The sequence below is a fragment of the Polypterus senegalus genome, chromosome 1 (assembly GCF_016835505.1).
Source record: "Polypterus senegalus isolate Bchr_013 chromosome 1, ASM1683550v1, whole genome shotgun sequence".
Lineage (NCBI taxonomy): Eukaryota > Metazoa > Chordata > Cladistia > Polypteriformes > Polypteridae > Polypterus > Polypterus senegalus.
In genome coordinates, this window is record NC_053154.1 from 210,778,346 (window position 1) to 210,796,477 (window position 18,132).

Genomic DNA, 18,132 nt, shown 5'->3' on the forward strand with positions numbered 1-18,132 from the left:
ACATAATTTTTAGCTGATTTAATTTAGAAGAGCAGAAACAGCAAATTATATTTTTTAAACAAGCTGCGTGGGAAGAAATTTGTTTTCTCACTACACGTGTGTAGCATGCTATATACACAGGGCAATTTATATCATCAGAAAAACATGCATTGTGGTGTATTTCTTCAGTGTAGATTATTTTAGATATAGTATGGTGTATTTCTTCAGTATAGATTGGTTAATCATGAAACCTTTAGACCACTGTTAAGTATTCATTACAAATTGAATCATCTGATTACTTAGGTGGCACCTTAATTATAATAAGCCTTCTGCCCTGTGCTTCAATGAATTTTGGGTGTGGATATGAATATGCCATTTTATGGACTGGTTCTCTGTTTAGACCCTATTACTTCATCTCAAATAAAGGTAGTGCTGGTGTAGACTCCAGTTCCCCATATCTCTATAATTATCTTCACCTGATTTAGGTAGTTTAAGGATGTCTTAATTAATGTTTGTTTACATTGCTTTCCTTGTCATGTTTTCAGACTTGAGATTTCATTTTTTATTTACTTCTCACTCATATATTACTTTCATGTGTGATTATAGTCTGTCGGAATGTTGAGTATGTTAAGCATACACTCAAGTTTAAATATATTGAAAAAATTGGTTGTAATATAGCAAATTGTGTTGGCAAGCTAAAAGGGGAAAGGGTGAATATTTTCCACAGTGGATTATTTTAGCATAGTCAGTCCACATATTGAACATAGTTTTTGGATGTGAAAGTAAACTGGCACACCAGAGAATAACCATGCACTCAAGTGAGCAAAACTCTTGATTGGAATTTAAATCCAGCTTTCCTAAGAGAGCAGTTCATAGCAGTAACCATTACATCACTGTGTCATCCTGTTAATGTTGGAGTGGTAACAGCAAATTAAATGTTCATTTCATCTTCAGTTAAAAGTTGGGTTAAGACTTTGATTTTTATATATACATGGACTTTTTTTAGCAAATAAAATTCAAAAAAAGACTTATTTTTTAAAATCATTTTTGTAGTCACTGTTTTCTTCCAGCATGATTTGTTACTTTAGTAATGCTATTAGCTTTCTGCTTTTACCTAGGATCATTATAATGAGTTAATATCTTTTATTAGGCAGACTTGAATCTCATTGAAAGAATTTTCTGTATTTGTGGGAAAAAAATCCTGTAAAATAACAAAACATTTTTCTCCATATTATTTGTGTGTGTGTGTGTGTGTGTGTATATATATATATATATATATATATATATATATATATATATATATATATATATATATATAATATTTACTCTTTATTCCTTTTCTAAGACATGTTCAGTGCAATACAACTTTTGACAAGTACCTCTGAATATTTTACTAAGTGTAAATGTCTCTTTGGATGGTTAAAAATTTGTTGTCAAAATTATAGTTTGTTTGTTTGCAAAATTTGTTCAATAAAAAGGTTCTATATTTTGACTGCAACTGTTATGCAATGTGATTACTTCTCTTCATTAGTGCCACCCCCTTGAAAACTATCACTTTATGGGACAAAGCCATTTTTTGTACAGTGTATAATTCTCATGACAGTGGAATAAGTTATTCTTAGCCAGTCTACTGCAGTAACTGCAGTGGAAAATGTGGTTAACATCCACTCATGCATGGGGGGGAAAAAATACCGTTGAATACCGTGAAACTGGTATAATTTTGAAAAATACCGTGATATAGAATTTTGGTCATACCGCCCAGCCCTAGACGGTGTTTTTCTAAGATTATGTCAATTCTGCCTAATCTTAGCGCAAGTTTGAAAGATTCATCACAAAGTTGGATAAGATTGCGAAAAGTCTCATGGAGGCTTTTATTTTGCTACACAAGTTTGTTTAAAATAAATTAATATGTAAATGTGGGATGGATTCCTTGTGCCATATATAATCTCATTCAGCATCTAGAGACAGCACTCCTTTGATAAGCCAGGTTTAATCATGCAATATTTTGGAAGACTTAGTTATTATCTTAATATTTTTTTTATTGGTAAAAATCGGTCAATAATATTGTTTTTATTGGTAAAAGTCAGTCAATACCAGTTCACTCTGTTTACCCTGATTTATGGTCACGGTGGCAACATGTGTTAGACAACTCAGGCCACAATGTCAACAAGCAGCTCTTTCCGTCTCCTTCAGGGGAATTTCTTTCAAGTGGACCATACTTTGTGCACCTCCTAAGGAAGGTGGCCAGAGCACCATAGCTTCCAGAAAACACCTTAACTGGTTGCTTTCTGTCTGAAGAAGCAATGTTTCAATTGTATGGCTCTCCTGTATTTCAGAGATTGTCATGCTGTCTTGGAGGGCAAGTCCAGCACATTTACACAAGAGCCTCGTATTTCTAACTGAACTTGTGTCTTCATTCTTTCAGTCTCTATACAGAGCTTGTAACTACAGGATGAAGATGTAGACTGAGTAACTTAAAATCTTTAGCATAGTTAGTTTTCTCATCCCATGTAAATCTTTTTTTAATTGTGGAAATTAATTACAAGAATCTCAGCAATGTCGGTTAAAGAATGACGGAACACATATTAAAACATAGTCTAACCTTAGTTTTTGATGAGTCCTTATGAGTTGAGCTTCAACGTCTGTAGTAGGATTATCAGATTAGTAATTCAGAATAGAATATTTCATGTTTAATTATCTTTTGAATAAATAGGTGGGTACTTTATTTGCTGACAAGTAGAAATTGTACAAAATATATTCCAATGTGCATTTTAAATTTTGTGGAATATGTGCACGTACATTCTTTTTTTATGGAGCATATAATAAGTAAACACATGCAATAGCTTGCTATTTTTAAAATATTTTTTTGTTAAACTTTCACATTGAGGCAAAATGTGTAGACAATCTCATCTTAATTTCCATCTACAAAAAATGTTTAAATTTTTTCTGTACAACAGTTGGTAAGTCTAGTTTTTCAAAGTGCTGAACTTATTTTACATCCATTTGTCAATGGTTGCAAATTATCGTGTTTAATATCAAGCTCATTCTTATAACATGAAAACAAATAAATCTAAAATCTTGAATTAAATATGGACAAGGATTCTGTAACAGTAGAAGCCTGTAAAAGAAGCTTATTTTGTTATGCAATTAATAAATTGCATTGCTTTTACATTCCCATAGATGGCTCAAAAATGTATATTTACTTTATAAATGATATTGCAATGAAAAATTTTCAAAGCACTATTATATAAAGATTTTTCACCACAACTTATCTTGGAAATGGTCACTTGCAATTCTTTTGAATCCAAACTTTTTTTTTTTAAACTTAAACAACAAATTAAAATGCATCATTGTACTTTCTTTGCTATTTAACTATATAATAATATAAGCAAATTTGTGAATATGGAATATTTTTTGTACATTTTGCATAAACATTAATATTGTAGGCTATATCTCTCATATGTTGTTTTTGTTCTTGTTATATAACTAATAATATATTCATATTATATAACTAAAAGCATTCAAATTTACTTGTTTTATTGAATAATTATTGGAGCCAGTACTGCTGAATAATTGGCCATGATATAACTCTTGCTTATTATGTTAGCTGTGAAAACATGTCTGTTTTAGATCTGCAAGCAATGCCTGATTGTTACTCTTTATGTAGAAGAACTTGGTCTTCCTTTCTCATCCAGTCATAGAAAAACAACAATCTCGTAGCTTCTGACTAAATGTTTTGTAATGTGTAGTAGAAAATTTCCTTATATGAGAGAGACACTCCTAGACACCACATATTATGGGAAAATAGCATATAATTAAATGTTTCTTCTAGATTACCCCGTACATTGCACATTTAGTGCAGCAAATTGATTTTTGCCTTCGGCTGTAAATAAAGTTCATACCTTAATCAATAACAAATATAAATTAAATCTCACTTTAAATGCAGCACACTTGTGTATATTGCAAGCAACGCAGACTCAGCGAACGTGGCTACAGCAGAAGCAGAGAAAGCATGTTGTATAATAAGCAATGTAGTAAGAGTCAAAATTCACAATTAACCACATAAGAGCTTCATTAGAGAAAATTAATTTGAAGTGACAAGTAATAAGGGTACTGGGTCCTTGCTTCTCACTGCTTCTTGCTTCAATATGTTGCGTGGTCACTGTGGGAAAGCTAGTGTATGGCATCCTATGTATTCCTCTTTCTTGCACCACTTTATGTTGTGGTTAGTGAGACAGACCGAGAGAAACTGGGTAGGGGTGGGGGTGGAGTAGGCTGAGGGGTGGCTGACTTACTCTTTGCTCTACTGTAGTGGAGCAGAGAGAATGACATTTCTTCCAGCATCATTGTTGCTAAGATGGAATAAAAGTTCTGGAGGTACACATCTGCCTTTTTCTTGAGTTTCTTTTGATACATTGAGACCCCAGAGAGACTGGTAGACTGTGTGCCACCATGTTACGAGCCTATATTAATTTTTACTTACTTTTTCTTCATTTTTAAATCAAGTTTATTGTTATGTGTACATAGTACAATGAAATGCATACTTGTATATCTCCTCAGAATAACTGACAGAAATACAGTGACAAAAAGTAATGTATTCAGCATACAGTGTTTAGCAAACAAAATATGTAAGTGCATGTTGTGTGTGTGTGTGTATGTGTGTGTATATATATATATATATATATATATATATATATATATATATATACTGTATGCTATTTTTTGTTACAGTGTTTGAATTTTTATTATAATTGACTGTTCGGCTATTTTTTCTTCATCATATACTTACATGTTTTACTAAATTTAGTCCTCTCTTTGCCCATTCACAGTAACCAAGCAATTCGAATGTTGGAACGTAGGGATAAGCCAACTCCTGACATGTTTGGTGAACTTCTCCGTAATGCCAGCAACATGGGAGACCTACGAAACTGTCCGGTGAGTTTGAGACAAAGTAGATGAAGCAGGGGAAATGCTGAAAAAAAGGCCTATGCTATACTATATTTTCATATCTTAAGTCTGTTCTATGTTGGTAAGAGCCAACAGAATTTATTATCTTAAATCATAATGTGCTCTCTATTAGGTAAAACTATATAGCGCCTATATACCTACTAAAACACTCAGTCATGTAAAGGCACATAGCACACACACATCCTGTGCTCTCAGCTCATATAAAGCGTATAAGGACACTACTTTCTAGATGAAATTTCAATGACTAAACAAAAAAGAAAGAGCAGCGTGGAGAAAAGAGACACAATCACTGAAGAGAAAAAAAGGCAGATTTGAGATTATGAAAGCAGTGGAATTCGAAAGACTCAAAAGAACGATGGCGCAATACACATGCAGAGAAAGGTAAAGAATATGAAAGCAGTAAAATTCGAAAGTATTGTAGCGTCCCAGCCAGGTTGAAGCATGGAAGACTGATAGCGGGGCATTGATTGATGCGGTAAGGGTGGGGCGAGACCCGGGGGAGGAGGGGTTGGAGAGTGTGCTAGAAGGGTTGTGTTTGGGGTTACGAAGTTGCCGATTGTTCAAGTAAAATTTTTGTGAGACTTTATTTAATGTCAGTCTGCTTTTTTTTTTTACTACTTCTCTTTTCAAGGCAGACGCGGAGGTCGCTACAGTATCAAAAAAAAGATAGTAAAGATCGCCTTAGCGCAAACACAACAAAATTAATCATCAGGACCAGGTGTAATTTGAAAAAATAGGACAAAGTGAGGTCAGAAATAAAAGACAAAGAGTAGAAAACAAAGTAAAATGTCATAAAGAGGTTCAAAAACGAGGGGGCAAAACACGTGCAGAGCAGGTTAGAGATAATGAAAACAGTGGAATTGACAAGACACAAAAAAACGTAGGCGCAGTATACACACAGAGCAAGTCACAGAATATAAAAGCAGAAAAATTTGAAAGTATCAAAAAATGGTAAAGATCGCATTAGTGCTAAAAAAGAGAAATTATTACTCATTGAAATAGCGGAAATGTGAATAGAGATCGAATATATGGACATAGGTGATATGTCAGAATTATGGAAATATTGTAAGGCTTTGAAGTTTAAGTAAGAGACTTGTAAATCATCTAATTTGTGTTGCCATCAGGGAAAATTATTGTTGCTACACAATGAGGAGGCATATCCAAGAGAATTTAAAGATTTGATGTTTGGGGAAAGTGAAATCCACAAATAGTCAGTCAGTCATTTCCCAACCCACTATATCCAAAAACAAGGTCACTGGGGGTTTGCTGGAGCCAATTCCAGCCAACACAGGGCGCAAGTCAGGAACAAACCCCAGGCAGGGTGTCAGCCCACTGCAGAATCCACAAACATTACAGGCAAAATATATGAGTCTACAATAATCTTTTCACCTTCGCGTCATTCAATGCACAAAACGCAGATTCACACAATAATGGACCATACGCTATGAGAATCTGTGGTCCTGCAACAGATAAAGCAACAAAAAGTTTAATTTCAAAGAAAACACAATTCAGTCAGGTGTATATTTATGATCACAGAGAAGCGATGCAAATTTTAACAGGCAACAAGAAAGGTAATATAGTATACACTTACCTAAAGGATTATTAGGAACACCATACTAATACTGTGTTTGACCCCCTTTCGCCTTCAGAACTGCCTTAATTCTACGTGGCATTGATTCAACAAGGTGCTGAAAGCATTCTTTAGAAATGTTGGCCCATATTGATAGGATAGCATCTTGCAGTTGATGGAGATTTGTGGGATGCACATCCAGGGCACGAAGCTCCCGTTCCACCACATCCCAAAGATGCTCTATTGGGTTGAGATCTGGTGATTGTGGGGGCCATTTTAGTCCAGTGAACTCATTGTCATGTTCAAGAAACCAATTTGAAATAATTCAAGCTTTGTGACATGGTGCATTATCCTGCTGGAAGTAGCCATCAGAGGATGGGTACATGGTGGTCATGAAGGGATGGACATGGTCAGAAACAGTGCTCAGGTAGCCCGTGGCATTTAAACGATGCCCATTTGGCACTAAGGGGCCTAAAGTGTGCCAAGAAAACATCCCCCACACCATTACACCACCACCACCAGCCTGCACAGTGGTAACAAGGCATGATGGATCCATGTTCTCATTCTGTTTATGCCAGATTCTGACTCTACCATTTGAATGTCTCAACAGAAATCGAGACTCATCAGACCAGGCAACATTTTTCCAGTCTTCAACTGTCCAATTTTGGTGAGCTTGTGCAAATTGTAGCCTCTTTTTCCTATTTGTAGTGGAGATGAGTGGTACCCGGTGGGGTCTTCTGCTGTTGTAGCCCATCCGCCTCAAGGTTGTGCGTGTTGTGGCTTCACAAATGCTTTGCTGCATACCTCGGTTGTAACGAGTGGTTATTTCAGTTGCTCTTCTATCAGCTTGAATCAGTCGGCCCATTCTCCTCTGACCTCTAGCATCAACAAGGCATTTTCGCCCACAGGACTGCCGCATACTGGATGTTTTTCCCTTTTCACACCATTCTTTGTAAACCCTAGAAATGGTTGTGCGTGAAAATCCCAGTAACTGAGCAGATTGTGAAATACTCAGACCGGCCCGTCTGGCACCAACAACCATGCCACGCTCAAAATTGCTTAAATCATCTTTCTTTCCCATTCTGACATTCAGTTTGGAGTTCAGGAGATTGTCTTGACCAGGACCACACCCCTAGTTCACTAATATTTTGAACTGAACAACTTTACCACTGATCAGAGCTGTACAGTTGTTTGAAAAAGTAGCTGCGAATATGCACCTGACTTTATACTCGTAAAACAAGGGTCAAATACTCAGTTCAAAATATTAGTTGGAGCTGCTTTGGGCATTCCGTGTCAAAGTACCTAAACTAATACAGCCGTTGCAGTTTACCGTATATCAAACTGGCTCATTCGCCTTGTGATCGATACAACCATATAGATCTGCAATCTGCAGTACTTTTAAACCGCATAACAGAAGGTGTTCTATTGACTCAGCTGGAATGTCTAAGGATGGATGTCCAGAGCAGGGAACTGCGTCACCTGGGGCCTCATGTATAAACAGTGCGTCAAACAGAAACGTTGCGTAAGAACTTTTCCACGTTCAAATCGCGATGTATAAAACCTACACTTGGCGTAAATCCACGCACTTTTCCACGGTACCTCATACCTCGTCGTACGCAAGTTCTCCGCTCGGTTTTGCAGATAAGGAAAATAACAACACAGCTAAAAACACAGCGACAAATTTCGGCAAAAGTTAAATGCTTGTGTCATGAGCACGAGGCGGCTGTGCAGTGTCCGCAACGGACGTAGCCATCGAGTGTGCATAAGCTACCTTACTGACGGGCGGGCGAAGGAGCCACCGATTCTTCCTCTGCCCAGTGCCACCACAAGCCTAGAGCCGCCCCTGATTGTACTGCTGCAATAAATTATTTCATTGAAGTGAAACACATGTTTAATAACGTGCTTTAACTCATATCATCATGAAAATGATATCACGTATACATCTCAGTATTTTAGTTATTCAGAGAACTGTAATATTACGAATGTAATTGATTCTGTGTCCAGTTGGAGGAAGAGAGCCGGTTTAAAAAGCAAGTAGTGATTCACACACACAGAGCACATAGAAGATCAAATACAAAACAAAGCATTTAACGTGCTACTTTAATTACGATTTGATTTGAGAAACTGGTTAATTAAACGATTTTAAGATGAAGTTTATGATGTTCTACTTTAATGACAAAATAAACTACGTGATTAAAGTGGAAATGTCGAGATTGAAGTTGACATTTCGTGCTTTTTCCCCACTGTGTGCCTTTTTTCTCTGTACCCTAATAAGCTTTCATATGACACTCAGACAGTGGGCTTACAACTCGGCTTTTCACGGCGACTTTGATATGTGACTTCTTTTTATTTCCGGCACTGTGCGATTTGTGAACGTGAGCTTTCAAGTTTCTCCAACACGCTATGTCACTCGATCAACTTCCTTTTGTTGATTATACCACGGTTTATTTGAACAAATAGTATGTTTTTCATTTGCCTCCACTTGGTATTCGCTGAAATTCTTATCTTTTCCCCCGTGCTTTTCCCATTGTCTTTTCACAGAAGGCTGCGCTTAAGGGCGATTTATATTGATTTGCATATTCAAATAGGCGTAATTCTGGGAGGATTTGGGGTGTTACATAATGCGCGTGTACGAGCATTAGTTTTCACGCTGATCGGGATTTATGTAGCGGAAGAACGTGGAAGTTGGAGTACGCACAGATTCCTGCATCTGGATTTTACTGTGCGTAAACACATTTCGGCTTTTGTGCTTACGCCATGTTATAGTGCGAGTTCTACGCACGGCGTTATACATGAGGCCCCTGAACTGGGGTGTAGTACAGTCCGTTCCACTTGTTCTTCGATAATTTCAAAAATAGTTTCATCTATATCGGGGTCTAAAAGGGCCGCCAACATTGTAATTTCTTCCGATAAATCTTCAATTCTCTCTCTCTGAAATACGTAATATCTTCGGCAGAATCCATTTCATCGGCAGTAGTAAGCATTTTTCTAATTAATTCTTGTGCTATCGATTCACCAATCAGTAACTAGAGGGCGTGTTAGAGCCCACCCTCTCAACTTTGACGAGTGAAAGTGACAGTTTTATTTCAAGCTGTATTTCATGACGGTTTGCAGGAATGTTACGGACAAAATGAAAAAAATAAATAAGCAGCGAAAAACATATTTCGTGACACATTTATTTATTTATGCTCTCATTTCATGATACATTTATTTATTAAGGCTTCAATTCATGATACATTTATTTATTTATGCTCACATTTCACAGTACTTTTATTTATTTATTTATTTAATTTTGTCCAAAATATTCCTCCATAGTAATCACAGCTGTACAACAGATGATCGTATTATCGGGATACAGCATCTAGCACATGCCGTCTTAGCCATGCGCAAAGTCTATTTGAAAACCCGTGCGGCAAGTGCTTTAGAGCCCTTACTGTAGGGACCTTGCGCTTCAAAAACAGTTTCATCTCAAGTGCTCTAAGTGCACTCAATCAGTCCATCAATTGTTCCTGGTAGAACTGTTTCTACTTATAAGTACAGTCACCTCACTGTAAACTTGCACATTGCAACCTGAGCCACTTTATAAAGCATGTATTTACATATGATGATGACTGGCGCTGTATGCTTGCTGGGATAGGCACGACCCTAGATGGATAGAATAATTAAACATGTACTACGAAGATATGTCAATGTTCCATAAAAGTTTTGAAGCATCATTCCAAACATACAGATGGCTTGATTGGTTACTTGGAGAAAGAAAACAAAGGATAGGAATTGGAGGTTAGTACTTTGAGAGAGACAGTACTGTTGCAATAAATTATTTCGTTGAAGGTTGCGCACGGCGCAGCCAGTATCTTGTGGGAGGCAGGAGCAATCTCTAGACAGGGCGCCAGCTCATCGCTAATACTGTGCCACTGTGTTCCCATGTTTAATACATGCTTTATTTCCTATCTTTATGAAACTGATATCAAGTATACCTCTTAATATTTAAATAGTTCAGAGAGCTGTAATATCATGAATGTACAGTAATCCCTACTTGACAGAGATAACAGTTCTTTCTCACAATTAAAAGAATGCAAACATATCTTCCTCTTCAAAGGAGTGCCATCAGGAGCAGAGAATGTCAGAGAGAGAGAGAAAAGTAAACAAAAATCAATAGGGCTGTTTCGCTTTTAAGTAAACAAAGCACCGTGATAAAGCTGCCACAATGAAGGGATCGATGTGAAGGTAGTCTTTTCAGCATTTTTTAGAGGAGCGTCTGTATCTTCTAAGCAAACAGCCTCTGTGCAAACACCCCCTCCGTCAGGAGCAGAGAATGTCAGATAGTGAGAGAGGCAGAGAAAAGCAAAAAATCAAAAATCAATACGGGCTGTTAGAGCTTTGAAGTGTGAGAAGCACCGTGCAGGAAGCATATCGTATATCATTGAGGAGTTTTTTTTAATACGTAATACGTGCTCTGATTGGGTAGCTTCTCAGCCATCCACCAATAGCGTCCCTTGTATGAAATCAACTGGGCAAACAAACTGAGGAAGCGTGTACCATAAATGAAAAGACCCATTGTCCGCAGAAATCCACGAACCAGTGAGAAATCCATGATATATATTTAGATATGCTCACATTTAAAATCCGCGATGGAGTGAAGCCGTGAAAGTCGAAGCGCGATAAAGCGAGGGATCACTGTAATGTATTCTGTGACCTGTCAGAGGAAGAGAAAGTCCGTTTAAGAAGCACTTAGTGATTCACACACATACAGGTGCTGGTCATAAAATTAGAATATCATCACAAAGTTGATTTATTTCAGTAATTCCATTCAAAAAATGAAACTTGTATATTAGATTCATTCATTTACACAAACACTGATGTATTTCAAATGTTTATTTCTTTTAATTTTGATGATTATAACTTGACAACTAATGAAAGTCCCAAATTCAGTATCTTGGAAAATTAGAATATTGTGAAAAGGTTCAATATTGAAGACACCTGGTGCCACACTCTAATCAGCTAATTAACTCAAAACACCTGCAAAAGCTTTTAAATTGTCTCTCAGTCTTGTTCTGTAGGCTACACAATCATGGGGAAGACTGCTGACTTGACAGTTGTCCAAAAGACGACCATTTACTCCTTGCACAAGGAGAGCAAGACATGAAAGGTCATTGCTAAAGAGGCTGGCTGTTCACAGAGCTCTGTGTCCAAGCACATTAATAGAGAGGCGAAGATGTGGTAGAAAAAAGTGTACAAGCAATAGGGATAACCGCACTCTGGAGAAGATTGTGAAACAAAACCCATTCCAAACTGTGGGGGAGTTTCACAAAGAGCGGCCTTCTGCTGGAGTCAGTGCTTCAAGAACCACCATGCACAGACGTATTTAAGACATGGGTTTCAGCAGTCGCATTCCTTGTGTCAAGCCACTCTTGAACAAGAGACAGCGTCAGAAGCGTCTCGCCCGGGCTAAAGACAAAAAGGACTGGACTGCTGCTGAGTGGTCCAAAGTTATGGTTTATAAGTGTAAAGTTTCCACAGTCAGTGATGGTTTGGGGTGCTGTGTCATCTGCTGGTGTTGGTCCATTGTGTGTTCTGAGGTCCAAGGTCAACGCAGCTGTCTACCAGGAAGTTTTAGAGCACATCATGCTTCCTGCTGCTGACGAACTTTATGAAGATGCAGATTTCATTTTCCAACAGGATCTGGCACCTGCACACAGTGCCAAAGCTACCAGTACCTGGTTTAGGGACCATGGTATCCCTGTTATTAATTGGCCAGCAAACTCGTCTGACCTTAACCCCATAGAAGATCTATGGGGTATTGTGAAGAGGAAGATGAAATATGCTAGACCCAACAATTCAGAAGAGCTGAAGGCCACTATCAGAGCAACATGGGCTCTCATAACACCTGACCAGTGCCACAGACTGATCGACTCCATGCCACGCCGCATTGCTGCAGTAATCCAGGCCAAAGGAGCCCCAACTAAATATTGAGTGCTGTACATCCTCATACTTTTCATGTTCATGCCTTTCAGTTGGCCAACATTTCTAAAAATCCTTTTTGTGCATTGGTCTTAATTGATATTCTAATTTTCCGAGATACTGAATCTGGGACTTTCATTAGTTGTCAGTTATAATCATCAAAATTAAAAGAAATAAACATTTGAAATACATCAGTGTGTGTGTGTAATGAATGAATCTAATATACAAGTTTCATTTTTTGAATGGAATTACTGAAATAAATCAACTTGTTCAAGATATTCTAATTTTATGACCAGCACCTGTAGAGCATTCATAGAATAGAGCGCTTAAAAGAACACATAGAATACGAAGCCTTTAAGGTGCTACTTTAGTTACAATGGGATCTTAGAAACTAGTAAAGGATTTTAAGATTAAGTTTATGACATCCTACTTTAATGACAAAATAAACTATGTGATTAAAGTGGACATTTCAACCTTTTTTTCACACTGTGTCCCACTATTTTTCTTTTATATGTACCCTAATACACTTCCATGTGACACTCGGACCGTGGGCTACAATTTGCCTTTTCACGGTGACTTTGATATCTGACCACTTCTTATTTATTTTGGGCACTTTGTGACTTTCTGAACTTTTGAGTTTCTCCACCACTCTGTTGCTCGATCAACTTCCTTTTGTTGTTTATATCACTGCTTAAATCAACAAATAGTATATTTTTCCTTGCCACTACTTTGGTATTCGCTGAAATTCTTCTTTTTCCCCTGTGCTTTTTACCATTGTCTTTTCACTGAATGCAAAATATAAGGGGCTATTTATATTTCTTTGCATATTCAAAATTGTGTAATTCTGGGAGGAGTATGGGAGGGGTGGCAGGTGCGTGCACGAGCGTCATATTTCACGCAGACCGGGATTTATGTAGTGGAAGAATGTGAAAGGTGTCATACACACAGATTTATGCATCTGGGTTTTTTTGGCCATACGCACATTTCTGCTTTTGTCTGTACACCATGTTTTAGTGTGAACTCTGCACACGGTATTATGCATGAGGCCCCTGGTAACTAAAAATGCATACCTTTGTAGATATGGATTAAGAACTGAATTACATTAACACAAGTGTGAGCAGAGCAAAGTGATCATAGTGGTCCTTTTCCATAATATCAAAATGTTAGTAAGGAAATCTTGAAAACTGGCAGACAATGATGTGTGTGCCTCATCATAATGTATGGTCCTCTTTCAGGACATGTCCCTGATTATATGTTGCTAGACAACAATGTTTTGGTTTCACCTAATGTCAACTAAATAGGCGACTACAATTACAGTGAGTAATGAAGCACCAACACTAGAATTATGTGGCACAGGAAACAGTTTGACAATCATGACAAATTTTCTTTACAGTTACGATCAGTCCTCTTTCTATATTCTCTGTGTTGGTCTGGGCAGGATAAGACTATACACCACTATATCTGATGAAAAAGAAGAATTTGTTCCAGGTGTCATCACTGAGTATTTGTGTTAATACTATCACAGCTGAGGGGAGTGGTTTCTTTGAACACACCAAGAAATATGTGTAAACCAACTTCTGAATGTTTTAGCCTCCTGAAAAACTTCAGTTAACTAAGGGGCGAATTTTACTAGCAATTTTTTTCTTCTCTAGTAATTTTTGACCATGGCAGGATTATGTTTTATATCATGAGGCCAAGCTCAACTAGGAGTGGTTCTAGGGTGGTGTACATGTAATGACTCTTATAGAATGCACTCCTAATTCATCTTCATTTTTACGTTGATTTTTCAGTATCTTCTGAAATCTAAAAATAGGAATTCCGAGATCTTTGAAAGTGACATAATTTTGGACACATTTGTAACTTTATAGCTGTGCAAACATGTAATTTGTGTTATTGATCCACTACAGTTTTACCAATGATAATCAAGTCTAAATTTCATACCTGTAATTTAATATAGACAGCTGATTTGGGAAATTGTGCATTGCTTTTTCCTGCCTACATGTTTTATAAGAAAAAATTTTAATCTCTTAAATATGAATTAGATATGTTTGGTGTACTGTAGACAGACTTAAGTGTAACTTTGCAAGGATGTCAGTAGTACATGTCAGCAGAGAAGAAAGGCATATTTGTACAAGTTATAATCTGTACTTTACCCAAAGGAAAAAAGAAAGTACAAACTTCGCACAAATTGTGCATCCCAATGTTGGGAATACCCCAACTTATCTACCTCTCTGCAAGATCCCATACACCCTTATGCTGTTGACTTGATACAGGTTTTTTGCCTATGCTTATTATTTAAGCCAATTTTAGAACTAAAAATCTGTTTGAATAAACAACCTGTCCTGTTTCTTATGCGCAAAGTTACAATCTGTTGGCCTTTATTTAGGGTGCTCAGTATTGCAGAACTTAATTTTTGATGAGGTTTCTTTCTGCTTTTCCTGCCAAGGGCATCTTTTGTACAATAAAAGCTTTGCTTTATTCTTTTGCCTCTGTCCTAAGTAAAAGTGGCAATAAATCTGCACATGTCTCTTAAAGCTTGCCAAAGTTCTACTTTTGGCTTATTTATTTAAAAGAAGAATGGAAAAAGATTTATGTTTCAGATCTGCTACCTGAGTTCCTGTTGTTATAACATAATACAAGTCAATAACCCTAAATGATATCCAAATGTGTTTATGTGTGTTTTAAAAGATGAGTACATTGTGTCTGTGTTTGACTTTAGTGCATTGCTAAAATCTAAAATCCATTATAGGCAGTTCTTGCTCCAACTTTCTGGTAAACTGGCTCAGTACACATATTCTGAAATAATTTAGTGTAAAGGTTTTCTCTTTTTTTGTGTTGTTTGAATTTTTTTTAATCATGGGCTTTTAAAAAGTAAATATATTTAATGGCTGGATTATCAGCTAAAAGCCTAACTGTAGAGGATTAGTTTTACCCGGCTACTAAATACAGCTATTGACTATACATTCAAATATTAGTATTACCATATATTTATTTTTGTTTTTTATATGCATGTTATTTTTTTATGCATGCTTTTTACTAATGGTATAATAATTTGGTTTGTTTCCACAGAGCAACTGCGGGGAAAAATTAAGAATTAGACGTGTACTCATGAATTCACCTGAAATCATCACAATAGGTTTGGTGTGGGACTCTGACCATTCCGATCTGGCAGAGGATGTTATACACAGCCTTGGAACCTGTCTACGCCTTGGTGATGTAAGGGAATTCATTGTTCTGGGGGGAGAGGGGTGACTAGACTTTGGAGTTTATAAACCTGAACCAGTGTGTAAGTACATGTCTTTCATTAGTTGTGTTACAGTCCAACCTAATCACTATTTAGCTCTTACCATACTTTCTTATTTTACACAACGTTGAGATTGTGAATTAGGTTTAAGTAATAAATATTTTACCACTTTGGCTGCATCATCTCTTTTGCACCTGTGTAAGTGGAATAAATCTTATTAAGCTTACTAGATGGACTACCTGTTTAAGACTGGTTGACATCTAAAGTAATCTAAATAGATCTCAGCTTTAACATTTGCAGGCACCAGTCTGTTTCAGTCTGTTATATGCCATTTGGTTTGAGATTCGTCAAAGCCATGTTAATGATTGTGCTTAACCATCTATTGGAATGACAAATGCAAGGCATATGTCTGTTGTTATGCAATTTGATATGGGATTTATAAAAGCAATGGTAATGTTTCTGTTGCCCCGTCTATTGGAAAGATAAATGCAATGCATTTTATTGCTAAAAATGTTTGTTTTGCTTCCTCTTTTGGAATGACAGAGACATAGCAACTGAACGGATGCACAGATAGACACACAGACACTTTTGATATCTGTATCTAAGAATAACCAGATTGTTTTGTGGGCTGTGTTTTAACCTTATTAGCAAATTTAAAACAATGAGGTTTGGTTTGCTTCTCTGTTTTTTAAGATCTCACTTATATTTGAGCATGTTTGCTCCTCTCTTTTCCCCTTTCAGCTATTTTACAGAGTTACAGATGACAAGGCCAAGCAATCGGAGCTATACTTAGTGGGCATGGTTTGCTATTATGGGAAGCACTACTCAACTTTTTTCTTCCAGACCAAAATCCGCAAATGGATGTACTTTGATGATGCACGTGTGAAAGAGGTAAGGTGTAGTACAGCCAAAGATATCTTAAGATTTACCCATTGTATGGCCATTCAGTGGTAGAATTAATATCTATAAGATTTAATGATTAAATATTATTAACTCCAGAGATACCAAGGAGAAGGTCGATTTGACTTGTAATACCTGTTGATATTTGCACATGACAACAAACATGAACTTGATTTTAATTGATATTACATGCTTGTTTTTTTTTCCCCAGTCCTTGAAATATACCTTTTTTGCACATGTATGATTTTATAGTATGTACAATGTATTTACTCCAATGTGAGATGTGTGAAGGATCTCTGTTTCAACTTCAGATCAGGGCGCCAGACCTTTGTAAGAGATTTGTACAATTTATGAACAGATTTTATGAATTGGCGAAGGTTTACATTAAATAACTTTCCCTGCTATTGTTCAGATATGGTAATGGACTATTTTTCAACAAATAACCCAAACACAATTGCTGCAATAAACCAAATAATGGTTTATTCACAACATAAGAATATTAGAATATGGATAATAATGACAAACTCAAAAATAAATTTACACTAGCTTAGGTGAATGTTTTCTTTCCTATCGAAAAATGCACATAACTTAGGAATTCTAATCTATCAATTCATGTGGTGAAGTTGGATAAGTTCTAAGTTAAGATGAGTTAACTAATTAAGTTTCTAGTGACTATGTTGTGATAGTGACATTCATTTGCTCACAGCCTAGTCTAGACTGGTTTATCCATACATACACAGTTCTGTGTGTGTGATAATGCGTTGAACTTTCCTTCTAGATTTAGTAAGAGTAATTTATCCTTCGCAAAAGTTATTGTTTTTCATTTAGAGCAATGCCATAATATATTAGCTGGCTTTATCCTGATTACTAAGTTACAATTAAGTTTTCAGAGTCAAATTAGTTGTACTTATGCTTTGGTTCTTGTTAACTCCTGTTTTATTCCAATCATTCTGCTTCTGCTTTTTCTAGCATACATAAAAAATGTTCAGTGTTCTTTTCTTCCTTTGTCTTTGTTGTACCTTCTAGTTGTCGATGGTACTGCAGTTTATTCAGTTTTCATACGCCATAGTCCTGTTCTGCTAATATACACTGCACCCCTGCTGGGTAGATGATCAGTCCGTGGCTTTTACGTATGGTCCCTGTCTTGCTTATGCAACTCGCTTTTCTTTAGCAAGGTTTGGACTTGTGACACCCTCGTCTAACTCCAGTTGAGACATGTCTTCCACTCTTCTGTGTCAGCACCAGGTTACCCTTCAAAGTCAAAGGGATTGCTCCAGCCTTTGTTACAGCCACACCCTAGGCTACACTGTCCATGCAATAGGGCAGAAGTGATTCCTGGATGAAGAGCTTTGAGAGATGATTTGAATGGGGACAACATACTGCTAGCAGTGGCTTACAAAGGAATGAGCTAATGTTTTGTCATTAGTTTCTTGGGTACACATAAACACAAACTTTGACAATTGGTGCAAAGCTTTTTGGTTTTTTTTCCTCTCTTCCTCCCCTTCTCTCC

The 18,132-nt window shown here is 36.8% G+C and overlaps 1 protein-coding gene across 10 annotated transcripts in view; it reads left to right on the forward strand.

The window, feature by feature from the left end:
- usp54a (ubiquitin specific peptidase 54a) overlaps nt 1-18,132 on the forward strand; it is a 276,084-nt gene that overhangs the window by 186,894 nt on the left and 71,058 nt on the right. For all 10 annotated transcript variants that reach the window (XM_039768304.1, XM_039768332.1, XM_039768343.1 and 7 more), the window contains exons 7-9: nt 4,809-4,914; nt 15,548-15,694; nt 16,464-16,613. In XM_039768304.1, the coding sequence (XP_039624238.1) occupies nt 4,809-4,914; nt 15,548-15,694; nt 16,464-16,613 (403 nt within the window). The remainder of the gene's footprint in view (nt 1-4,808; nt 4,915-15,547; nt 15,695-16,463; nt 16,614-18,132) is intronic.